Source organism: Cibotium barometz, chromosome 2, assembly GCF_041138505.1.
Source record: "Cibotium barometz isolate CiBa-2024 chromosome 2, ASM4113850v1, whole genome shotgun sequence".
Lineage (NCBI taxonomy): Eukaryota > Viridiplantae > Streptophyta > Polypodiopsida > Cyatheales > Cibotiaceae > Cibotium > Cibotium barometz.
Window position 1 is genome coordinate 41,785,062 of NC_141047.1, and position 27,791 is coordinate 41,812,852.

General features: G+C 40.7%; 1 protein-coding gene across 1 annotated transcript; it reads right to left on the reverse strand.

Annotated features, from left to right (window-relative positions):
- Positions 1-19,513: 19,513 nt before the first annotated feature.
- Positions 19,514-24,490, reverse strand: LOC147641084 (uncharacterized). The gene is made up of 3 exons (XM_086817946.1): positions 24,057-24,490; positions 23,292-23,977; positions 19,514-20,251 (listed from the first exon to the last, which is right to left on the reverse strand). Exons 1-2 carry the CDS (start codon positions 24,340-24,342, stop codon positions 23,304-23,306), a joined length of 960 nt encoding a protein of 319 aa, XP_086674072.1. The 5' UTR covers positions 24,343-24,490; the 3' UTR covers positions 19,514-20,251; positions 23,292-23,303.
- Positions 24,491-27,791: the final 3,301 nt, after the last annotated feature.

Here is a 27,791-nt window from a genome sequence, read left to right on the forward strand (position 1 = left end):
AAAGGAGACTTTTCCGCGAACCATTCTCACAAGTCAACTACATCTCATTGTGCATTTAGTGGACGAAATTGCTTTATGTGGTACTGTGCATGCACGCTGGATGTTCTTCCTAGAGCGCTTCATGAAGACCTTAAAAGACTTTGTGAGGCAAAGTTCAAGGCCTGAAGGAAGCATGGCCGAGGGTTGGTTGATACAAGAGTCTCTTGTATATATTTCAGAATTTCTTGGTCAGGTGGACAGCTCTTTGCCACGACTATGGAGCAATGAAGAGGACTTGAGGATGACCTCTATTGTGCCTCAAGGAAAAGGACAGAGTAAAGTAATTGACAGAACATTGATTGATGATCTCAATTTCACTTGTATCCTTAATAGTGATGTGATGAGCAGATGGGTTACAAGATATGAGGATGCAAAGACAAAAAGGCAAGCAGAAAGAGCTCTCTTTCGGAGGCAACATGGCTCTCGGAAGGCATACCCTAAGCATCTAGCAACACTTCCGAATGATATCCATGTTGATTGGTTGCATGAGGAAATGGAGAGAGCAGAGAGCGACGAGGGGCTGCATATCACGGCGGAAGAATGGGAGTATGCACGAGGATGCATGTCAAAGGTACATAGAACTAATGTTTTGCATTAGTTGTAAGTGATTTGCTTTTAATATTTATTCACATTGCTTACACAAATATTGCTTCTATTTTGGTCCAGTGCACTATGTTCAATGCTATATGGTGTGAAGGCAAGCATTTTCGAACACAAAGAATTGATGAAAAGAGAAATACACAAGATTGCGGTGTCATTAGTAGCTTTGAGGGAGCTAATGGAAAAATGGATGATTATTGTGGCATAATCCAAGACATATTTAGGCTTGACTTTCGTCGCTTCTTTGTGTATGTTTTGGATGTCAAATGGCAAATGAACGTGGTGGAAAAAGGGCCTGATGCAACGATAAAACGCCATGCAAGTGGATATGTAACTATTGACTCTACAAAGTTCTGGCAAACAAAGAAAGATAGGCTCGTATTGCCACAACAATGTGAGCAGGTATGCATTTTTTTACTAATGTGTTTCATGTACATATATATCTAAGCTCGCGTACCCCTTGACTTTTGATATGCTAATTAATTACTGTACTATGTGTATTTGAGTAGGTTATCTATCTACCAATGGTGCATGACATCAAATGGTGGTACGTCATCCCTATTGCACCACGTTCCAAAGTGATGTATAATACATTCACTGATATGGAGCATATGGAGGATGTAACAAGCCGCAATGAAGATGATGTCGAACATGCCATTGAAGATGTTGTGATCGATGATCAAGAAATAAGAGATGATCATGATAATGAGGATGAGCATGCCATTTCTCATGATCATGAGAATGACCCTACCATTGAGGATGATGGTGATGTTGATGAGGATGATCAGGACATCGATACCATTATCAATGGAGTACAGAATATCGATAGTGGAATAAATTTAATCGTAGTCTTACAAATTGATCAAATGGATATTGATGTTGATTGTTTGGCAAGGATGGATCTTATTGAAGATGAGATCGAACCCTAACCAATCCGTCACTGTACGTTCTAAATTGATGACATTTCTATCATCTCATATGCATGATTTATGTTTGAATATATTTCATTGTTGTAAATGCATGTAGTGGGATTGTGTAATGATGTATACTGTAATGTACTATGAGATGGTTTAAAGAAAATAGTTTTTAATTTTGTAAAGGAATTCAGTTTTCTTTCAGTTTTTCTCTGCCATGCGTGTATTAATCCGTGTATAGTGGCGTGTCACTTAATCCGTGTATAATAGCGTGTATTAATCCGTGAATATTACCGTGTATAGATGCGTGCATTATTGCATGTATATAAACGCGTTTATACACGCGTTGATAAATGCAAACATACACGCAAACTTAAATGCTAAAATACACGCGCCCGATTCTATTCAAATACAGGCGCAACCATACACGCGTTCGTAATTTATCGCGTGTATGAAACGCGTGTATGGCAACATTGTCTTGTAGTGTCTTCCGAACTGTCTCCTCTAACTCTTCTCCCTCTATCTCCTCTCTCACCGCATGCCCTACTACCCCCCCCACCAAAGCACCTGCCGCATCCTCCACTCCCACTCTTCCTACTGCTGCGGGTGGAGTCACGACTCGGGGATTATCTACGTGATGGTGGCTGTGAGCCCTGACGTGACGGTGGCTCTGAGGGAGTACGTGATGGTGGCTGTGAGCTCTGACGTGACGGTGCTTGGGAGGGTGTGCGTGAGTGTGTCTGGGACGAGGTATGTCTCCTCGGTGGGCGTGGAAGAGGAGAAGCTGCATGCCGTCTCGTCGGACTCATAGGCATAGACGGCAGTGGAGTGCCCTGGATACTCGCGGTAGGGGTATAGACACCAGGCATGGAAGGAGGGGGATGGGCATACATGTACTCTGTAAGCTCAACTGGACTAGGATGGTGCCCAAAATGATTTAGCATCTCCATCAGCCAATTGCTGTACGCAAATGGATCAGATGAAGAACCTGGAATATCCATAAAGAATCTGTAAAAATAATCCTAATGTACATCATGGGCTGTCTCTTGACTCACCCAAATATCATCATCCAAGTCACCTATCAGCCTACAAACCATAGAAACAGGAAACACAGTCTCGTGTATACACCCGTCCCCAGAAACGCGTGTATACACCCGTCCAAAAATGCATGTATACACCCGTTCAGAAATGCCTGTATATCTGCGTGAACAGTCTGTGTAGACAAGATACACGCGGATATACACGCGACCTGCTCAAAATTTTTTTTGAAAGCGACCGACCTCCGACAATGTGTCCTTATAAAAGACCCACTGTCGCCCCTGTCAGAATCGTTCACCCAAAATCGCAACCAGAGAAGCAAAAGGACGGAGATAAACCCAAAAAGCAAAGAGAAAATAGCATAAACAAATCTAAAGACAAATCTGAGGAAGGAGACAAGGCAAAGGACAAACTGACTCACCTCTGAAAAAGTGAGTCTTCTTTCTTGGTCGGTTTTCTTCACCCGTGTGTGCTCCTTCTCTGCTCCCTCCTTGCGTTATTTATGTCTGTTGGAAGAGGCGAAAACGAAAGAGAGTAGATATGTTAGTTCAAAATGTTTATTTAGGGAAGGCGGGTTATTTTTAGTTTAAACAGGTCGTCGCGTATAGAAACGCGTGTATGATAAATTAGCCGCATTTATACACGCGATTTTCTTGATCTAGCTACGTTTATACACGCGATTTTCAGGAAGTACCCGCGTTAATACACGCGATTTTTAGGAAATAGCCGCGTTAATACACGCGATTTTTAGGAAATAGCTGCGTTAATACACGCGATTTTTATACTTTCATTAAAAACATATTATGATTTTGTGTTTTCTGGTTTGTACATAGGATGTCATCAACCTCCTCAAGCAGTTGTGTGGTGAAGCAAGGTATAGAATAGATGTGAAGAGTTTTGATGTACCTCGTAAAGTCTTGCGACACTTTCCTATAATTCCTGGCATCAAACACATGTTCAAGTGCAAATCCATAGCAGAGCTCATGTCATGGCATCAATGATTTTATACACGTGATCACAAAATTTTTTTTGTTAATAACATGTGTTAACATGTTATTAACATGTTAACATGTTAACATGTTCTCAAAAAAGCCGGTGGCAAGCGACCTGGTAACCGGATAAAATCCCGCCGAGCTTTTGCTATACCCGGAGGTCCCGCCGGGATAAAAGCAAAACCCGGCGGGGTCGTCATCTAGCCCGGCGGGGTACAATTTCCTATATATATGGGCCTGGGGAGCCCTTTGGGAGTTCATTGCTAACAGCATACACAGGTAATGAAACTTGTGTGTGTGTGTGTGTGTGTGTATGTGGGTGTGTTCATGCGGGCAGCCGCCCACTGTCGCAATGCGCGGTAGGATGTGGGTGGTCTGCCACACGAGGGATGTGTGTGTGGGTGTGTGTTCGTGCGGGCAGCCGCCCATTGTCACAATGCGCGGGCAGGATGTGGGTGGCCCGCCACACGACAGGTGTGTGTGTAAGGCCATTCTTCGGAATGGTGCTTACCCTGGGGCACTTAGTCGGTAACGCGGCTAGTCTGTGTCCTATGGTAAGTATGGCACGCCGTAGCGGTACTAGTCGGTAATGCGGCAAGCATAGTATTGTTATGGCGATGTCACCTTCCCTTCCCTTCCCTTTGTCAAATGCGGACATATGGTCGGTAACGCGGCCAGTGTATGTTCATATCCTATTCATATTCCCATAGAATCGGGCGGCATTTTGTCGTTAACGCGGCAAGTTGGTGTCGTCCGCTAGTGCATAAATTGTTTTTTGCATATTGCGGCATTTGATCGTTAATGCGGTCGAAAAAATGTCGTAAATTTGCTTCCATATTATGGCATATGATCGTTAACGCGGTCAAATAAATGTCGTAAATTTGTTTGATTTGACTTGTATTGTTTTTATTGTGTTTGATCCATGCGATACTTAGTTGCTAACGCGGCATGAGTATTTCATGGATCAAAGTTTACATCATATTGTCTAAACGTTTTATTTTATAATATCATGATTCGTAACTCGAAAAATATGAATATCTCTCTCTTCTTACCCTCCCTCTCTCTCTCTCATGATACACTTCACAACTCTTTCTCTCTCTCTCTCTCTCATGATACACTTCACAACACGATAGATGTGTAGATAAGGATTTCTTTTTATTTCTCTTAAATATACATAATTCCTAATAATTTCTTTTTTATCCCTCTATTTACTTAAAAATTAAAACAGTACATTATTTTCCTCTTTAGGAACTCACAAAAACATTAAAAATGTCATCTAATGTTTCTTCTCTCTATCTGTGACAACTCTCTCTTCCTCTCCTCTCTCTCTCTCTCTCTCTCATGATACACTTCACAATTCTCATGATACACTTCACAATTCTCTCTCTCTCTCTCTCTCTCATGATACACTTCACAATTCTCTCTCTCTCTCTCTCTCTCTCTCTCATGATACACTTCACATCTCTCTCTCTATCACGATAGGTGTGTAGATGAGGAGTGCTTTAGGATTACAAAACATTATTTTTCTCTTTAGGAACTCACAAAACTATAAAAAATGTCATTTAATTTTTCCTCTCTCTCTATCTGTCACACCTCTCTCTCTTCCTCCCCCTCTCTCTCTCTCTCTCTCGTTCGATGATGTATACACTTCATAAGTAATAATGCACTTGTTGCCGTTGTCTCACGTTCGATAATGTATTGCATGATGTTGAGTTCAGTAATATTGTTTGATATATTTTGTTTTTGTTTGATCATTGATAAGTAATGATACACTTGTTGCTGTTCTCTCACATTTGATGATGTATTGGATGATGTTGAGTTCATTAAAATTATTTGATATTCCGTTTTTGTTTGAACATTGATAAGTAATGATATACTTGTTGCTGTTCTCTCACGTTTGCTTGATGTTGATTTCAGTAATGTTTGATATTCTGTTTTTTTGTGTTTAGTGCGCCGGGCTAGATTTACGAAGACGACCAACATGCTTTCCTCCAAAGAGCGTAAAATCGTTCTATGAGCAATTCGCATTGAAGCAGTCATCACAGTGTCACAATGTGCTGATGATGTTGTCAAAAAGATCAATGAGTCTGAGATACTCATGCGAGATCTAATAGACCAGATATGGGAAAATGCACAGTGTCGGCTTCAAAGCGGAGGCAACGCTGAGTTGCTTGATAGACAGAAGATAGCAGATTTCAACCATCAACACATAACACGAACCATTTTGGGGAGCATGCGTGTAGCATGCAGTGATCTTAAAGATGCTGCCCCGCCTGAAGCCAATATGCAACGTCTACAGTTATGGGACGTTGTATGGAGCGAGTAAAGAGCCAAGAGCAAGCGCATGAAGGCGTTGGATGCAAAGTCCCTCCCCAAAAGAGTGCGCATTGCCCAGGACGTCGCTGCAACGTCCAGCCAGCAGATGCAAGTGGTACAGGTGTCATTAATCGTATCATCTACAATTCTATGTGCACACATCTCATTGGCATCCCGCACGAGGCTTTGTTCGAAGGGCGAACAATAGGCTCCGGTGTTTTTGGCATAGTAAAAGAGTATACAGTTAAAGGTATATCATTTTTACCGGAGCACATTACTTTTTGCGGGAAGCACTACAAAGGAGAAGGCAGCGCCAAGTTCGAGAGCTTCCAGGCAGAGCAGGGTATGCAAGTGCTACATCCATCGATTGTCCGGTGTATTGCCTTTACAAAAGAAGCTCCTTGGATCACTATTTTCCCGTACTATAATGGCGGCGCTCTTGGTGATACTCTTCTGAAGGTTCCCTTCAGATTCAGTGAGTTCACCAGAGCAATTTTTCGTTTGGATCGAGGATGGAGACAACCCCCGCCTGATAATATTCCTTTAAGTCATCTAGAACTTTCTAAAATAAAACAAATAGTAATAACCATGCCACATATTATGCATGCCCTGGTGGAAGGCCTAGCGGCAGTACATCTGGCAGGAATTGTACATACCGCCCTACATCCATTCAATGTAGTGTTGGATTTTACAAAAGAGTTGAAGCCACGCATAGGTATTATCGATTGGGGGTTACTGCTGAGAGCGCCCAAAAAACGAGTGTCTCTCAATTTTGTATTTGAAGCAGACAAGAATCCTGAGAAGGTGGCACATGCAGTCTCCTACGTAGAGAGAGAGCGAAATAAACGGCCGTGGATAGCCCCGGAGCTTTATGATCCATTTTTGGCAGATGCATACACTCCTGCATCTGATGTTTTTGCCTTGGGATATTTATTACAAACTTTATATGACTTTTGGCAGAAAGTACAAGAGTTGTGGATGGATAATAGTTTCTATGACAAAGTTACCATGGATACTATTATTCATAGAGTCAAAAATTGGATGTTTCTGCCTAATCGCGATGAGCGAAAATCAATTTTGCAAGTAGTTGAATTTTTTAGATCACTAAATACTGACCCAACGAGGGCACAACGTCCTCTTGTAGAGCTATTGGTGTCATTCACCCCAACTTTGTAATGATACAGTATCAAGAGATTAAGTTTCACGAATGGCATTTTGTTTCTCTTCAAAATTTGATGTGTCCATTGTTTGAAATATTATCTCATTGAGTCTTTGCAATATCTCTCTCCTCTTGTGGTGTTTAAGTTTATGTTTTCTCTTCAAAATTTGATGTGCGCGCATTGTTTGAAGTATTTTTGGAGTCAAGTGGATATTTCTCATCGAGTCTTTGCAATACATATCTCCTCTCGTGGTGTTTAACTTTAAGATTTTGAGAGTAATGGTCAATTTATCTTACGTTGATCTTTACAGTTCATTAAAATCCTAAAGTCATTTATGTTCTTGCAGAGATATGGCAGAGGCACAAGCGAACGAGCATCAGGAGTTACCAAGAAGGCATATGAGCGAATGAAGGCCCTTGCACATGGCCTGACAGCCCGCGAAGCTACAAGAACAGCATGCAGGTTGTCGAAATGGACAAATCCAACTTATGCCCAATGGAAAGACATAAACAAACGCGTAACCACAGAGATGATAAAAGAAATATGGCCATGTCCAGACGGCGAGATTAAGAAGGGAAGATGGAAGATTTCACGTTGCACTCACAATGATATCAAAACTAATGCCGAGCGCATTTTCTTGGAGGTGTACGGTCGTTCTCTCCATAACGCCGACGCTCCACTCTATTTTGCTAAGATGCTATATGCTCAATTTATCCTAGAAACTCCAGTGGACTTCGCCTCCAAAGAGGCCACTGTCAACACCCACGACATACGTGAAGAGACAGTGACATTCACAAGGGAAGAACTTTCTCTCATGGTGGAGGGTGCTGGATTGGAGTTAAACAAGGTCAAAGAAAGCTTAGGGGCACAGCTAGCAGAGAAGAAGAAAGAAGCTGACCGATTAACTCAAGCGTCAACTCCTCCCCCGGCCAATAGAGGGATTCAAGAGCAGCTAACAAAGATCAGCCAAGATGTGCAGAGCATCTCTTCACATATTGCTCCTGTGCGCCAAGGAAACCACATCTCTCATTTTTTGATACATCCTGATCTTGTGGGAGTTTCTGCTGAGGCTACTAGTTCCTCCACCCCCCAATGTCCTGTATGTTACAAAGTATTCGATGGGTGGAGCGGCCAGTATATACTACCCTGTGGACACTACTACCACTTAATATGTTTAGTGAGGCAAATGCAAAATACTTCCACATGTGCATTGTGCAGTGTCCCAATAAATTAAGGTATTTATACAGTGTTCGGCATGGCTAGCGAATATAAACCACCAGGACCTTTAGATGCAACTCCTAGTGCAATTCGTAATTTATTTTAAGATGAAAGCTAAGAAAAATAAATCTTACTTTTGTATTGATAATTTCTCCAAATACGATCATTTGTACAAGTACTTTTTATGAAATTAATGAAGTGACTTCTTCCTCTATGTCAGTATCTTGCTCTAAAATTCTTTCACCGTTTACTCTCTCGTCTGCTAAATTAAGCTCATCTAAGTCAATGTCTAAATTGTCTTCTATCTCAAGGGTGGTGCACAACGTGCGTCCAACATCAAAGTTCTCGTCTACTACATCATCACAATTGTACATCCATCTGGGCATATCTTCTTCATACTCTTCGCTTTCAATGTCTCGCAAGATCTTTTCATTACAATACATGTAAACAAGTTTATCTGCTCGATCTGCAAGAAGTCGATTGCGAATAGTACTGTGAATATATTTGTACATGCTCCAGTTTCTTTCTGAGCCTGAGTTTGAAGAGCACTGACTTAGAACCTTCATCGCAAGGTTGCGCAATAAAGCATAATGCTCACCACCGTTCATCATCCACCACTTCCATGCAGGTTGCTCTTTAGCCATTTGTTGAACAAGGGAGTTGGAAAATAAACCCTCTTTCAATCGAAATGAGATCATCTCCTTTATGCACTGTACACGATCATCATCATTATTATAGAAAGTGTTTACCACTTCATAAAAATCTTGCACCACCTCAACGTTGGACATCAAATCCATATTCCAATATTCAGGATCTAACATGTAAGCAGCACTGTGTAGTGGTGAATGCGCTCCAATCCATCTAGCATAAAAGTACTTCAATAAAACTTTTCTTTGTCTACTGGAGAATGGTACACGCCATTTCTTTTCCACCACTGAATGCTCTAATTTCTCAGGACACTCCAAACTCCGCTGGATAGTCCACCATTGCATCCATGCTTTTCTGAGATTAGGCGCCCTTTGATCAAGACTTTGTACAGCATACATAACAGGCATCATTACATGGTATGCATCCATCACACTGTTCCACCAACTTCTTCTCGTAAGCGCTCCCTTCAAGACTTTGATTTTCTCTTTCACTTTTTCAAGTTGAGTGTTCTCCCAGTCATGAAATGCCATGCATGTAAATGTTTCGCAAACTGCATCTTTATTTCTAAGAAAAGACTTAAAAGTGTAAAAGTGAGTGCAAAACCTAGTCTCCACTGGAAGCTTTAACATAACTGACATGCGAGGTCGAAAAATATCTAACACTCTCTGTCTCTTGAGCATGAATTTCACAAGCTGGCGAGCAGTGTCGACGATTGAGGCAAACCATTTGGTATCATCAGATTTATACCAATCTTTTAATACAAGATTCAAACTATGAGTATTACAGCCTACCGGAAAAATATGTGGATATTGTCGCTGTAGGATTTTGGATGCATTTTTACAATTTTTTACATTGTCCATGACGACTTGGACTACATTTTTGGCACCCACTTCCTCTATCACAGAGCTAATAACTTGAGCAATGTAAGCCCCAGTTTTGATTGAACCAGCTGAATCCACGGCACGGATGAAAGTCTCACCTCTAGGTGAAATAACCATTATATTAATTAATGGTTTTCTTTGCACATTAGACCATCCATCACTTACTATACTACATCCAGAAAGCTCTATATTGCTAAGAATTATTCTTTGTACACGTTCTTTTACTTGCGCATAACATTTCTCTAATAGATCATTTCGCATAGCATGGTACGTAGGCGGTGAAAACCCTGGCCTCCAAACTCACCAATTTTCTTCCATGCTCTCTTCCAATGCTCACTGTCCACCATCATCATAGCACTCCCAGAAAAGTAAATCGCTTCAGCAAGGACGAGTTGTGCATCATCGAGTCGACCTTGACGTAGGCTTTCTTGCAATGAAGTTTGACGCATGGGTATATTTCCTACGTCAAAGTTTCGCTTGCAAGAAGATGCACTGGGTAGATTACTTTCTAGTTGCACATTGCCGTTCGGGGTACAAGTAGGCGATGTAGCGGGAGTTTGATGATTAGAACAACAGTGTTCTTGCTGCCTTGATACATTAACGGTAGGAGTGTCATGTTTTCTTGAATCTTTCTTTTGAATTTCTTCTCTTATGCGCACTATAGGTGCAGAGGGGTGGGTACATGACTTTTTCTTCGGTCCACCTAAAAAGTGTTCTCTTAGTCGAGGCGCCCCACACCTGATTTTACTGTATGGCATAGCTTACACTCCCAATCTATGAATCGATCACCAACGTTAATTGCATATTGCCACTCTATCCCAGGTGCCTTTTTTTTCCTGCTATTTGAAATTTGGACTCTATTGGAGGTATCACTGGATCCAACATTGTCCTCCATCTCAACAAATAACCTATTCAACCAAGCATATAACAATGAATTACACAAATGAAAAAACAACAAATCACTCACGTATTACAAAACATACATTAGCAGACAAAGTACTTCGAAACTATCTTGACAAATACAAAAGATCATCACATAACACAAAACTACTTCAAACTATCTTGCAAGGTCTTACTACAAAACTACTTCGAAACTATCATGCACATTGCACCCCCAATGAAGGATGCCTTTTGTACCCAATTAAGGATACTTTACACAATCAAAGATCTATGCTTGCCCAATACTCTAGTATAGGACAATAGATCTTCTCTAACATTCACAAAGAAAATCAAAGATCTATGCTTGCCCAATACTCTAGTATAGGACAATAGACCCTTGTCTACTCTAAACTATATCAAGTATCAAGAACCAATACAAGCCCCTAAGCAGGACTCTTGGCTCCATCAAACCATTCATAAAGTAGAATGAGGTAGATTACGTACGTGGCTCAAATGCAAAGCTGAATGACTCCAAATTTGTCCCTAAATCTTCGCAAGTATTAGCTACGAACCACACCCTGCCCCCAGTTCAAAGAACTAAGGACGAGTGGCTCAATAGCCTTAGGAGTGCCTACAAGGAAAGACGACAGCCCCTAAGATAAGGACGTTCTTCCCAAGAGGACACTTCTAGCAACTCGAGAGCTCTACAAGTACTTTGAGGAGAGATATCACGCCCCCAAAACAAGGACTATCTCCCCAAAAGTTGTATGATGGGTGTCGGGCAGTGTTTATATACAGAATAGTACCCCGCCGGTATTCTTTATTTTTCTCGGCGGGCCTGCCGGGTTTTTATTTTTCCCGGCGGGCCCGCCGGGAAATATAGTTTTCCTGGCGGGCCCGCCGGGAAAGATAAAAGCCCGGAGGTGTTATGGGACTAGTGGGTTCTGGCAGGTCATTGCTCAGGTCATGTGAATATACAATGTGATCACAAGTTTTAATATGTTAACAATAGGTTTTGTTAACGTGATCACGAAATTGTGAAGACGTTAATGAAATCCCTGCATGGCATTCCTCACATCGATCGGATGATGGCATGTGGAGAATTCCCGCAGACACTCCTGCTTGGAAGCATATTGAAGATGAGTGGCCCAGCTTTAAAACAGAGCCCAAAAACTTGAGACTTGGCCTAGGTATGGATGGAGTGAATCCATTTGGTTTCAAAAGCACCGCATACAGCATGTGGCCAATTGTGTTGGTGAATTACAACCTTCCACCATCAATGGCGATCAAGAAGGGACATCTTATGTTATCTCTTCTAATTCCAGGGAAACATAAAGTCAAGCATATGGATGTTTATCTCGAACCGTTGATTGATGAGTTGGAGGAACTATGGAGAGGTGTTGCGGTGGTGGACATTAGTAGGCCTCTCTCCTCTCGACACTTCGACTTAAAAGCAGTGTTGATGTGGACAATGCATGACTTTCCAGGATACAGCGATTGTTCTGGTAAGAATTCTAATTACCTCCCTACTCTAATACTATTGGCTATATTAATTATAAATATTGACTTTATTATTCTAACTTTTATTTATATTTTAACAGGTTTAAAAACATCGGGTAAACATGCATGTCCTGTTTGTGGCCCTTCGTTAGTACATGAGTATGCTGACGGTTTGTGTGAGACCATATTCGATAATCATCATCGATTTCTCCCCTCAGATCATCCTAAATATGTTGCTAGTAAGAGTAACATTCCTCCACAAACACTTCGTGCAAAAAATTGGAAGCGTATTTGGGAGTCTACAAATATTTTTCCTCCAGATGGCATGAACAGGTATAGTAATGTTTGTCAATCTTGTTTTGTGTAGTCTCTAATTGGATTAAAGGTCACATAGAGCAATCCCTTGTGTAGGTACTCCATTTTTTTTCGGCTACCATATTGGACCCATCTTAAGATCAACCATCTTCTTGATCCCATGCACATCTTCAAGAATGTGGGATCTGGTATTTGGGAACATGTTATTAGTAAACGAGACAATGTTAGCGTACATGAGGACTTGCGGGTCGCAGGACGTATGCGTCAAGCTTGGTCACAAGAAGAGGGTGGGCATGTTCGTCTTCCGCCTGCACCATGGATTATATCAAAGAAAGAGGAGAAGCAGGTAAAGCAGGCCATCACCACGTTGCGTACTCCCACTGGATGCATGAGATCATTGAAGGGAGCCTTTGCAACCACTAAGAAAAGAGCGTTAAGCAACTATATGGGTTGAAGTCCCACGATTGGCACAAGATGCTCCAAGTAAGTGTTTTCCAAGTCTTGTACGTTGAAATTAAATTTTGTAATGCCATAAACCATACATACATGTGCTCTTATGTGCGCAGTTCATACTACCTACTAGCATCGACCATTGTGCAAATAAGAGTTTGACAAAATGTATTTATAAGATGGGCGAGCTTGTGAGGTATGTAAAACCCATGTCAGATCACCCTTCATTATACCTTGCAAAATGAACGTGCATGAGGTATAACGTACTATTTATTTATTTTTCAGATATGTTAGTTCCAAAGCAATTGATCCAGCCACGTTGAATGATGCGCATGTTATGGCAGTGGAGGTGGTTTGTTTGGTAGAGGAGACTTCTCCGCGAACCATTCTCACAAGTCAACTACATCTCATTGTGCATTTAGTGGACGAAATCGCTTTATGTGGCACTGTGCATGCACGTTGGATGTTCTTCCTAGAGCACTTCATGAAGACCTTAAAAAACTTTGTGAGGCAAAGTGCAAGGCTTGAAGGAAGCATGGCCGAGGGTTGGTTGATACAAGAGTCTCTTGTATATATTTTAAAATTTCTTGGTCAGGTGGACAGCTCTTTGCCCACGACTATGGAGCAATGAAGAGGACTCGAGGATGACCTCTATTATGCCTCAAGGAAAAGGACAGAGTAAAGTAATTGACAGAACATTGATTGATGATCTCAATTTCACTTGCATCCTTAATAGTGATGTGATGAGTAGATGGGTTATAAGATATGAGGATGCAAAGACAAAAAGGCAAGCAGAAAGAGCTCTCTTTCGGAGGCAACATGGCTCTCGTAAGGCGTACCCTAAGCATCTAGCAACACTTCCGAATGATATCCATGTTGATTGGTTGCATGAGGAAATGGAGAGAGCAGAGAGCAACGAGGGGCTGCATATCACGGCAGAAGAATGGGAGTATGCACGAGGATGCATGTTAAAGGTACATAGAACTAATGTTTTGCATTAGTTGTAAGTCATTAGCTTTTAATATTTATTCACATTACTTACACAAATATTACTTCTATTTTGGTCCAGTGCACTATGTTCAATGCTATATGGTGTGAAGGCAAGCATTTTCGAACACAAAGAATTGATGAAAAGAGAAATACACAAGATTGCGGTGTCATTAGTAGCTTTGAGGGAGCTAATGGAAAAATGGATGATTATTGTGGCACAATCCAAGACATATTTAGGCTTGACTTTCATCGCTTCTTTGTGTATGTTTTGGATGTCAAATGGCAAATGAACATGGTGGAAAAAGGGCCTAATGCAACGATAAAACGCCATGCAAGTGGCTATGTAACTATTGACTCTACAAAGTTTTGGCAAACAAAGAAAGATAGGCTCGTATTGCCACAACAATGTGAGTAAGTATGCATTTTTTTACTAATGTGTTTCATGTACATATATATCTAAGCTCGCGTATCCCTTGACTTTTGATATGCTAATTAATTACTGCAGTATGTGTATTTGAGTAGGTTATCTATCTACCAATGGTGCAAGTGGTACGTCATCCCTATTGCACCACATTCCAAAGTGATGTATAATACATTCACTGATATGGAGCATATGGAGGATGTAACAAGCCGCAATGAAGATGATGTCGAACATGCCAATGAAGATGTTGTGATCGATGATCAAGAAACAAGAGATGATCATGATAATGAGGATGAGCGTGCCATTTCTCATGATCATGAGAATGACCCTACCATTGAGGATGACGGTGATGTTGATGAGGATGATCAGGACATCGATATCATTATCAATGGAGTACAGAATATCGATAGTGAAATAAATTTAATCGTAGCCTTACAAATTGATCAAATGGATATTGATGTTGATCGTTTGGCAAGGATGGATCTTATTGAAGATGAGATCGAACCCTAACCAATCCGTCACTGTATCGTTCTAAATTGATGACATTTCTATTGTATGTGTTGTCTTTTAATTATCATCTCATGATTTATTTTTGAATATATTTCATTGTTGTAAATGCATGTAGTGGGATTGTGTAATGATATATACTGTAATGTACTATGAGATGGTTTAAAGAAAATAGTTTTTAATTTTGTAAAGGAATTCAGTTTTTTTAACCAAGCGTGTATTGATGCGTGTATTAATGCGTGTATTGATGCGTGTATTATTGCGTGTAAATACACGTGCTGATAGATGCCAATATACACGCGAATTTAAATGCCAAAATACATGCGCCCGATTCTATTTAAATACATGCGCAACCATACACGTGCTCGTAATTTATCGCGTATATGAAACGCGTGTATGGCAGCATTGTCTTGTAGTGATCCACACGTTTAACATACAAAGTGCTTTCTGTTGGACTATTCTGAAAACCATGTGCAGTCAAATATGCATGTATCTTTTCATACCAATCTTGTGGAGCTTGCTTTAAACCATATAAAGCCTTTTTCAACCTGCACACTTTGTTTTCCTGCCCTCTTTGAACAAAACCACGAGGCTGCGATACATACACCTCCTCATGCAAATCTCCATTCAAGAACATAGTCTTTATGTCCAACTGATGTACATTCCAACCATTATGAGCTGCCAATGCACAAATGCTATGAATGGTAGTCATACGACAAGTGGGAGCAAAGGTCTCATCAAAATCAATGTCCTTTTCTTGAGCATAACCCTTTGCAACAAGTCTAGCCTTATAGCGATCAACACTGCCATCTAGCTTTCGTTTCAATTTAAAAACCCACTTACATCCACCAATGGCCTTCTTACCAATAGGCAAATCCATGTACCATTCTTCATTATAGCATCATATTCACTTTGCATTGTAGCCAACCAATTTTTTGATTTTTGTGCCTCATCAAATGAAAGAGGTTCTTCCTCTTCACACATACTAGACACAGCCAAAGCATAACAATTTGATGCATAAGAGGCATGCTGAAAACCTGAACGAGTATGACTAGACATAGATGCATCAATTTTACTATCACGCAAGGTTTCTACCAGCCATTTAGGCATACCTCTAGCGTGCTTATTTTCAGCCCTATCCTCATGAATTATATCCTGTAAATATGCATCAGAAATAGGCTGATCTATGATGTCATTTGAAATCTGCATAGGCTGAATATTTGTCTCATTAGGACTTACATTTGAATTCCCACCTGTAAATAGAGGCAACAATGTATCAAATACATCCCGTGAGCTCACACCTGTCTCTTTGGTACATGATAACAAAGGCTGCACAGCATCTTCCACAAAAACAACATCTCGACTAATCAAGATACGCTTTGATTGTGGATGATACAATCTGTAACCCTTGCTCTCAGCACTGTAACCAACAAAAAATGCATTTGACAGCCTTATCATCCAATTTTCTGCATTGTTGCACAGGCACTAAAGCATAGGCCAAGCAACCAAAGACACGCAAGTGACCAAGAGAAGGTTTCCTACCATGCCAAGCTTCGTATGGAGTAATAGACTGCAAGGCCTTAGTAGGACACCTGTTGAGTACATATGCAGCACACATGACAGCCTCAAGCCAAAAAACATGTGGCAAAGCTTGGCTCTTGACCATACATCATGCCATCTCCATAAGTGACCTGTTTTTCCTCTCAGCAACACCATTTTGCTGAGGGGTATACGGCACTGTACATTGGTGTTTTATCCCACGACTAGCCAGAAATGCATTAAACTCTTTAGACATGTACTCCCCCCTCGATCAGAACGGAGGGTGCCCACATTACAATTGGATACATTTTCAACCATAAGCAAAAACTGTTTGAAGCACAAAAACACTTCGAACTTTGCCTTCAGTGGATATACCCATGCATGCCTTGAGTAATCATCAATGAAAGTCACGAAGTACAAGTGTTTACCAAATGACGGAGTTTACATAGGTCCACATACATCACTATGTACAAGTTACAATTTGTGACGATTGGCCCGCACAGAACCATCCTTTGGAAACGCAGAACGCTGCATTTTGCCCAAAATACATACATCACTATGTACAAGTTGCAATTTGCAACGATTGGCCCACACAGAACCATCCTTTGGAAACGCAGAATGCTGCATTTTGCCCAAAATACAGCCTTCACAAACATGTTTCAATGGTGCCTCAAGAGGGGGCAATGAAGCAACCATATCAAATTTCTACAAACGCAGCAAACTAGCAAAGTTCAGATGACCAAAATGAGCATGCCATAGTTTTGCATCTGAAACTGCCTTTTCTCATGAGAAACTGCATTTGCTGAATCTTCCACACACTTGTCATTAAGAATTGCCCTAAGCTAAAGGCTAAAGAGGCAAAGAAGAAGGAGTCAAATGCAGCCATAATAGCGGATGCTTCTACAAACGCAGATTTTGCAAATGTTGTGCAGGATACAGAATGGGCGTTTAGCGTGTATTACCAGTATGACCCATCTGTACATGATACATGTTTGGCAGTTTCTGTTGACTCTCATGTATGGTATTTTGACAGTGGTGCTACAAAGCACATTACCTCACATCGTCATATGTTCACTTGTCTTGAGGCTGTCCCTAATGGGAATACTATCACATGTGCTAATAATGCTTCTTACCCAGTGAAGGGCATTGGTAAAATTATGCTTATTGTTGTAAATGGCAGCGCTTTCACACTTTTAGATGCTTTGTATGTGCCAGGGATAAAGAAGAATCTATTGTCTGTCTCTGCGCTTGCTAGACTTGGACTTGTAGTCAAATTTGTGGATGATAAATGTACTGTTCATGATTTGACTTCTGGTGATACGATTATTATATCTGGCACCTTGTTTCGTGGGCTGTATACCAATTGTTGGAATTAGGGTTGCAGGAAAGCACACCAAGCTTGGAGAAGAACAAGCAAGAATCAAATGCAGCCACAATAGCGGATGCTTCTACAAATGCAGATTCAGCAAATGTTGTGCAGGATACAGAATGGGCGTTTAGCATGTATTGCCAGTATGACCCATCTGTACATGATGCATGTTTGGTAGTTTCTGTTGACTCTCATGTATGGTATTTTGACAGTGGTGCTACAAAGCACATTACCTCACATCGTCATATGTTCACTTGTCTTGAGGCTATCCCTAATGGGAATACTGTCACATGTGCTAATAATGCTTCTTACCCAGTGAAGGGCATTGGTAAAATTATGCTTACTGTTGCAAATGGCAGCGCTTTCACACTTTCAGATGCTTTGTATGTGCCAGGGATAAAGAAGAATCTATTGTCTATCTCTGATACCAATTGTTGGAATTAGGGTTGAAGGAAAGCACACCAAGCTTGGAGAAGAAGAAGCAAGAATGCACACAACACAAAGTGTTTTAGATTGTGTCAATGTACAAAAGATGAGTTAGCCCTAGTATGATGGGCGTATATACAAGTTGGGGGAAAAAACCTCCTAAAGAGGGAAAAAGTGCCCCAACGGTCCTAAGTGTGTTCATACACATCACTGCCTATATATATATGGCAACATCAGTCGCCATTAGAGTCTTATATTCATTGATGTTTTTGATAGAGAGGTTACTTTCATGAACTCCTTAGCTGGTATCCATGGTCAATGTAAAATGTAAGTATCTCTTTTCATCAACTACCATATTATCTCTTTTCATCAACTATCACCATTTTGTTACAAACATTGCACCTATTTGATATGCTCTTTATTGCAGTGCTTGCAAAATTATATTAGCATATTTAGAGAAAAATTATGAAGATCTTGCAAATACAGAGAAGCCATTTAAGTATCTTCAGCAAGAGGTATTGAGAATTTAGTTTTGATGTTTCTTTGTTTGAAGATGGATTTCTTCTAATTACACTATTATTTCAGGTTGAAATTCAATCTGACGTTACTAGTTGTGGATGGAGGGTGATTGCAAATGCCTGCAGGACAATAGATTTTAAGTTGTTAAAACAACAAATCAATGTAAGAAAACTAGAAAATCCTTTGCATTACTCTTAATGTTTTTGTACATTATTTGTCTTAGAACTCCACTTTTTTTGGCAGTGCAATAAATACCATGAATCTTATATTTGGTGGATAAGAGAGAGAGATGTATTGAGATAATGTTGGACAAAGCAATTACACCTATAGATCCCGACTCTCCTCCTCTAGGAGATGAGGCTCATAGAAAAGGGAAGGAGAAGAAGCTGAAAAGACATAAAGGCAAAGGCAAGGGTTTTCCATTGCATTCTCCTTAAAAATTAGAGAAGATGCAAAAAGCCTCAAAGGAAACCATTGTGAATAAGTCCTCTGCAAAGAAGACATCTTAGCCAAAGAGGACCTCACAAAACAAATCTCATGCAAAGAAGCCCTCTGCTCAGAAGCCCCTCAACTTCGGTGCTTTTCTTGCAAAGAAGCCCTCTGCTCAGAAGCCCCTCAACTTCGGTGCTTTTACTGCTCAAGGACAAGAGGAAGCAAAGTTTGGGAGTCCAAAAAAACCAAGTGAAGCCCAAGAGCAAGCAAAGTATTTGTACCATTTATTGTATATAAATCACAATTTGTTTATGAAAGACGTAGTTATCTACTAAATGTTTGTTCTTAAATGGCAATGGCCAAGAAAAATGTCAATTGTCGATTCATTCATGGTTCAAAAATTACAACAGTTGGAGGTAAACAACTCATACAATATATAGAGCATTCAGCTCTTCTTCCAATTGTAGTACCATTGACCTTGATTTTATAACTAGGAGTGGTGTTGTCAAGAAACTCCAAGGTTTCCCTAATGTCTTTTAACGTCCACTTAGAGGTGACATTAACCTCCTTTCTTTCAACATGTGGAATAACCTGCAACTCAGACCTAAATGACATGCAATCTATATCAAAGTCCAAAGGTTCCCAGATACCCAACTTAAGTTTGTATCTCCTATAATCATAACCCACAGTAAGAGATTGTCGAGAGATATTGTAAGACAAAGCCAAGGATTGAGGGCATGCATGGCACCTTTTGTAGTCACCCTTATGGTCATACTCTCTAGATTTCCAAAACAGTCCTATAATGTTGTCCAAATAATCTACTGGGAAGTTTCTACTTAGCCCCATGATGCCTTTGTCCTCTGTAACTCTGCGTCTCTGAAGCAAGCTACAACAACATGTAGAGGCACGAACCATGATAACCGTATCCTCCTCGAGATCCTTCCCGGAGTCATGGCCTTTTGAATATCCTGGGATATTTTATGTTTGAAGCTCTTCACCATCACTTCATCTGGAATGTCCCAATTAAGAGAAGAAGGCTTGGCACTGCTAAATCCTCAATTTGCCCATACACACCTGTTTTTGGGGGAACAATGTACTCTGCATAGTATACAAAAAGATTACCCTTATTAAAAAAGCTGCATTCTGGTCACCATACATGAGCTCTGCAAATTATTTGTGAATGTCTTGGAAAGTATCACTGAAGCTTTCCACAAGCTGCCACTCAAAACTTGTTGAGGGAAAGATATCTGAAGAAATTGGAACTTAAAACTTGTATTAAAAGAAAAAATATATTTGCAAAATTGAACTACAACTTACAATGTGCTTGCATAGGATGGACCTGAGCAAACCAGCCTTCAGATGTAACCTTGAAAGCAGCAATGCATCGCTTCCAATGGTATTTTGTATCCTCTCTTTTTTGTTTTTTTCACCTTGTGAGATCCCTTGCATGAGGGCAACATAGTAACCCAGTCGTTTACAGTGAAACTCTTGGGTTCCCAAGTTCCATCATCCCTTTTGTTGTGTACGACACAAGACGAAGGATATCTTTTGGATTCCATATAGAATAGAAGCAAGAGAATGAAACAATGGAACTCAATGAGGTTGAAAAAGAGATGAGAGAGAGCTAAAAGATGCAATGAAGCTCATTGAGGTCAAACAGGAGATGAGAGAGAGCTAGAAGATGAGAGCTTCTAGACGTTGAGAAGAAGAATGAAAATGGTATGGGCGCCAAAAGGAATATTAGAGATAGTTTGTCCAAACTTCAAAAATTTTGGCGACTACATGCCATCTTTTTTCAAATCTTTTGACAAATTTTGTCAGTATAACGGATCCTAGGGAACCACCACAATCGGTCTGATTATAGTCAGTACAAGCTATCATTCTCAATTAGATGGAAAAATTAAAAGAGTTAATCAAGTCATCGAGGATATTCCTAGAGCATATTGTGCCAAAGAACCTAAACCTTAGAATACCTATTTACCAATTGTGGATTTTGCTTACAACTCAGTGTTTCACTCCTAGACTCTCATCATAGTTAGTGGTGCCTTTACGCTAGGCTTGATCAACAAATTTTGTTATAAATTAATGGGTTCTTGTTGCAAGGCCCATTTTGAGTCCACATTTTCTCTAATGGGATGAGATGCTGGCAACTCAAGAGGAAGGTCATCAATAGAATAATGCTTAAATTTATCTAAGAAGTTTTCCTACCTAGGGATCAAAGTGCTCGAGTGTCCTCAACGTCATTAGCATAAATCACGTAAGTTGTTGCATGCTTGTATAAGGCACGTTTAGCCGAAATGTGTGAAATGATAGGGTAAAGGTCATGTGAAGGATCACTTCTTAGAGTAAGCAAAGTATCATCTATCTCAAAATTCACAGAGTGTGTTGGATAGACTACTACATGAGAATTATATTGGTTTCTAAATGGCATGCCTAAAATGATGTTAGTGTCTACATGCAATGGTGCAATAAGAAACTGAGCCTTTTCACAATATGGACCAATAGTAACCTCAAGCATCATGACTTCTTCACAATATCATAATGTGCAGCAAGAAAGGATAATTTATGCGATATGCAATGTAGTATATTTCTAAATGCAAATGATGTGAACCAAACATTGTGAAGAAGTCATGTGTGCTATCATCATTGTGTAAAATGAAAATGTCGACCATTTTTTACGATTCATATGAATGACCATTAACTCATTGTTGCAGAAGAGAAGACATTCTACTCAAGATGAGGACCAAGATCAAGAGTAAGACCAAGACCAAGGTGTGAAGGAATACCAAGTGTGGCTTGCAACTATTGCAACAAGCCAAGAAATATAACTAAGGATCGCTAAAACAAAAAGAGTTTTGAATAAGCACACTTAATGCAATAAGGAACAAAATAAGAGAAATAGGATCGGCCTCCCCAAGGAGGAACCCCACTTAAAATGGAGTGACTCTTCTAGAAGAAACACTCTTGTCTCTTTTGTAGCATACATATTATTTCATATCCTTGTGTCAAACTTCAAATCAATCTACATGGTGTGCCTAATGATAAAGGAAATTAGAGTACTCCATCCATAGGATGTAGGCTTCAATACATGATCGAGATGGGAGTACATTAGTGACCCCTTCAGGGAGAGTGTTGAAATATCAATTGATGATACATGGAGCTAATAGATAGAGAAATATTATATCACACATCATAACAAACAAAGAGATCCTCACGTACACACATTATACAGACTTTGGTACATGCATATGCATACAATATAGATGCATAGCCATGTAGAGTTAGAGCATATATAAGAAATTCAAGTACAATTCTAAAGTTAAATAACCCTTTTGAATGTAACAAACATCTAGAGTTAAAAAATTGTTAGGATTTTGCATTAGGAAGTGAATGGGGTCTTCTTGGGCCCTTTAATTTGCCCAAGCCTAATCAAGGTGATTAAGGAATAGCCAAATGGGGGGTTGCCATGTGGACTGAAATGTTGGGTTTGTAAGAGAGGTGTAAGAGTGGTCAAAGGGTGCACTTTTTCCCCCAAAAAGGGGGGGGAGGTAATTTTACAATTTTCGGACCTCCATAACTTCTACATACAAGCTCCAATTTGAGCGGAGATTATAGATCCGTGATCTACGCATCAATAGCTTTCCATAGATATGTTACATGATATGGTTTTGTCCGCTAGATTTTAAATTCCATTTTTTCCCCAAAATTCAAATTCGAATAAAGTAGCCGTTTTGAAGCTTCTAATTAGAAAACGTTTCTTCTTAAGAGAAAAGGTTTGACTCCTTAAACTGCCAAATAAAAGGGCCCAAGAAGCCTTCCATTGAGGTCCTAATGTAGGAGACTAAATGACATGCTCATGCATATAAAAATGCTAAAAATGACACTCTCTCTCTCTCTCTCTCTCTCTCTCTCTCTCTTTCTCATCACACACACACGCACCCACACACATTCGCATCCATGCATGCATACACTTATATGTTTTCATTGTGCTTGCATATGCATGCTATGTCATAATTGTAATAGTAATGTAAAGTACTCTTAGGCTTAGGTGGTATAAAGATTACAGACACATAGATACTTGGAGCACATGAGGCTCTTTAGAAGGTAGTAGATAAGGTTGTGTGTTAGTAGTACCAACCGAGCATTTTAACTAATTGTAGACAATAGAAACATCCGTCACGGAGACACCAGTGTACGTGCCCTTGATGGGATACTCGAAGGTGGCACCATTGTCAAGCTTGATGAACATTTTTGCCGTGTAGGGCAGGCTATTGACAGTGCCCCGCTGGGTGAGGGCCATGGCAGAGACAGACTCCCTGGGTTGCAACACACTACTGACTGACCACGACAGTTTGCGCGTGTCGCTCCATGATTGCTCACGCGTGACGGTATGGCTCAAGTCCCACTTGGTGCCCACGGTCACGTCCGCCACCGCCGGCACAGCTGCGTTGACGGTGATGGACATGCCGACGCTGAGCGCATCTGTGACCGACCACTTGCTGGAGACGGTGTACTCGCGTGAGCCCTCCAGCTTCCACTGCATGTCATGCTTCGTATTGTTGGTCTGCTTGAGGCTGTCCAGGGTGATGGGAACAATGCCGCCGATGGTCTCCAGGTCTGGGTATGCCACGTCCTTGATGCGGCAGTAGGCGATGTCGCGCAGGAAGTAGAAGGCGACAGAGTTTACGTCAGCGCCGGCTCGTATGTCGGCGCCCACCAAGATGCCGGAGAAGTAGTCGATGGGGTACTCCCTCACGCAACGCGCCCCGAAATCGAACGCATTTCCGAGGTTGGTGGTGAACTTGATGTTGCCAAAGCGATTTCCTATATATTATATATAATATTGTGTTAGCAACAATGACCATATACGTAATAATAATGAATGTATCTCTTATTATATGACCTGGGATATCGTTCCAGTTGCCGGGCCAGAGCGACATGGAGGTGATGCGCTCGCCGGGCTTGAAGGAGAACTCCCGGTACTCGCCGTCGGGGTTGCCGAACGTCTGGCCTACGTGGTCGCCCGTCAGCCACAGCCTCATGGCCTTCATGCGCGACCCCGTCTTCCACGCCCCTATCTTCTCGATCCGCTTGCCCTCCGGCCACCCACGCACGCTGTACACTTGGCCTCCGCTTGGGTTCCCCACCTCCTGCCGCTCCCCTACCACTGAGCCCGACAGCTGCGCCATATATAATTGTTCACGCCCCTCCCCACCCACAGACTTGTACACTTTTATCAGAAGACTGTATTATTGCTGTTGCTGCGCTTATACTAAGCACAATAATCTTATACGATATATATAGAAGATAGAAGATAGCCCTTGGGTGCTGACTATGCATCTGCCATCTTCAATGATAATGGGTATCTTATATTCCGAAGGTGCTGCTATCTATGTCTATGCATCGCCCACCTTCGCATTAATGAGGATAATGGGTATATATTCTATACCGTCTATGAGAATATGATGGGCATGCACGGGGACCAGCTCTATTATTGTATTCACACACCTCATGCCATTGCCAACAAGGCATAATCGAACAACAGATAAAAATGACAGCGGGCAATTCACAAAATGAGAACACCGCAAGGAACTTTGGACCCATTACTGTATAGAAAAATCTCCTACAAATAGTAAAGTCCTAAAAAGAAGTAGCTGTAAATTTGGACTCTTTAACTAGTATTTGAAGATTACTATATAGGCTCGAGCACCAAAATATATAGTAGCAAAATATAGAAAAATATACTATATAGTGTTCTAATACTTTTGTTATATATATAGCAAATTAAAACACTTCCAACACTATTTTATATAATAATTTTGTTATATATAGGAAATTGAAACACTTTGAAAATTACTTTGTATATCGTTTTCTTTATAAATAGAAGATTGGGCACGCGATCGAAGTTTATCTGGTCGAATATCACCACTCAAGAGGACCACCGCAAAGAAACAATATGTATCCTGTAAGACAACGGTGGATTCTGAAGTCCCAACTTAAAACCCAAGGATATTGTGATAATGAAATAACCCCAGGGGTGGCTAGGCAGAGAAACAAAGATACATACAAGAGCCAAAGAAGCCAGAACACGGATAGGAAGCAACAAGCCAATAAAGCATGAGCATAGTTGAGCAGTCAAAAGAGGTGGGTAAGAAAAGACTTACTAGTAGCGTAGGGATACGATCAAGGAGCCGCCACACAGTATGGGTGGTGCCAAGGAACAACAAAAAATCTAGTCCAGAGTTTACCTCCAAAAGAATAGAAGAGAGCCACAGGCACAAGCAGACTCAGGGCCCAGCTCAAGCATGTGTTAAGGCAACACCAAAACAAGTTTGGAGGAAGAAAACTATTCACCCAATAAATAGGAGAGTGCAACACCAATAGTCAGAACGTCACCCACCAAAGAAATCAAGCAAGGCCAAGTTCCAAACAAAGGTATCACTGAAGTGAATCCACATGCACAAGAAAAACAATAGGTTCACAAAGATTTGGTAGATGTATTCCCCCACTCGATGGATGGAAGGGAAACTAAGGAGTTCTCACTCAGAACTAAAGCATCTACAACAACACATACCCACAAGCTCCAACGTTCCCTTGGAAATAAGAAAGAGGGAAGTTAACACAGGGTACCTAGATACCAAGCAAATAACTTCAATTTTCAATGGGCACAAGGTAAAGGGTTAAGCATTTTAGGCCATAAAATGTTTAACCCATTTCACGTCATGAAACAGGTCTATACATTTCACGTGCTCAGTTCTCCACCTCGACATGCATATTTTTTGGGCCTTGGAATGTTTGAGCATATAGGACTCTCTAGGGTATCCCCATTTGCACGCAGAAGGGAAAGAGACCATTTCACATCGTGAAAACCTCCTCTTGGTAGCATTTCACGCTATGAAAAGCTTCATCGTTGTGAAAAGCTAATGGTTTTCACACAGTGAAATGGTAAAGAAGATTACCGAATCATATCTTGCCACATGGCATGTGCAATTAAGATGGCCGCCATGACCGACTGTTGGACCATAAAATCGATCACATTTCGCTTTTCGTGCATTTAGCTCCTTCTCATCTTCGAAATCTGCATCTCCACTCTACGATTGTGTCCATCGCCTACGCTCCTTCAGCCCAAACCTTCTCCGCCTCTAATTCTCAGGTAGGATCTCATCACTCTCGCATGTGGATACTTCAATCATTTTTGTCATAATTTGCTTACTTGCATGAGCAATATTCCATGCTTGAAAATCTATCACATGTTTTGTCGATGTTATAAGGCTTGCATTTGATTCTTTTCTTTTTCTTTTGTATCTTTTTTATCTCAATTCTAATACCTTGCATCGTCTAAAGTCATGCACCTTAATGCTTCCAGTCGTCCCAATTCACTAATACCATAAGAGATCTCAAGTTGTGAAATAGCAATCTGCTATTTCATGGCATGAGATCCAAGACTTGTCATTTTTATGGTTGAACCATTTTCACATCTCATGCCTCCATCTAATCATTAGGGCGCATTAGGGCTAAAAACGAAAAAAAGGGCCCTTTAAGGTTTTGATGAAAACAGTAATTAGCTAAGGTTTAAGTAGAACGAGACCTCCAAATTTGGCCGTTTAAAGGTACTTTTGGAGCATTTAAGAGATGGGCCACAATAAATGCTAACATTCCTTAAATCATGCCAGAGCTGCTTTTCAGTCTCGTTATTCTCAATGTTATTTGAACTTTTGAAACATCTATTGTACAAATATTCCCACCAAAACACGTCCATTTTTCCTCTCATCATCATTTGAGTGCGCTCTCTCTCTCTCTTCTATTCTTTTCTGTTATACCCTTGCATAGTGGATTATACTCTAATGTCTATCGCTAACTCTTTACTCAATGCAAGAGAATGCAAATATAAACTTTCTATTAACATAGATCAAGTCTACTCATCTTGGAGAAGTATTCATCACCGAGCATTGTTGGACAAAGATGAGGCAAATAGACTACGACTAGAGGGAAGAAAACCCATTGATTTATGGGTGGATGGAAGTATTTATCCCAATGATCCTTCAACTGGTAGACCTTCTCCATTTGTAAATGTTTCATGACTTGATTAGATTTGGTTTTGATGGTTTGCTTGGTTACTGTATGAAGTTATATTCTGACAAAAGAGGGAAAGAGTGAGCATATCTATCATGAACAAGGCAATTGATTACAGCAATGGATGAGGAGAGAAACCAGAACATAAAATCCAGTCAGAGATGAGCTTTGGTGGGTTGGTGCAGCTCAGATACCAACACTAAAAATCATCAAACCCTCAAATGGTTGTTCTCCCACACAGGTATCCCTGATATCATTCAATCCCAAAGTACTGGAGATATGTTGATAGTTGATGGAGTTGGCAATTTTAAAGTAGAATGGAATTTGGGTGCTAACTTAAAGACTATCAAATGTATGCTTGGAATATGCCCATGTATGAGCACGTCTACGCAGTCCTATACACGCGCTTTTACACGCATGTCTCTGGCCGCGATGATACACGTGCTGATACACGAGCCCGCTACTTTTTTTCACAAGTCATTTTTAGCGGCTAGGAGCGCGGGTATGAGCCCGATCCCTTGTAGTGCAAGTATCCCTGATATCATTCAATCCCAAAGTACTGGAG

Bases quoted from the DNA above. Each gene is read 5' to 3' on its own strand.
- LOC147641084 (XM_086817946.1), bottom strand. From the start codon at position 24,342: ATGGCGCAGCTGTCGGGCTCAGTGGTAGGGGAGCGGCAGGAGGTGGGG. The intron at 23,978-24,056 runs GTCATATAATAA...TATAATATATAG, and splicing joins CAACTGGAACGATATCCCAG to GAAATCGCTTTGGCAACATC.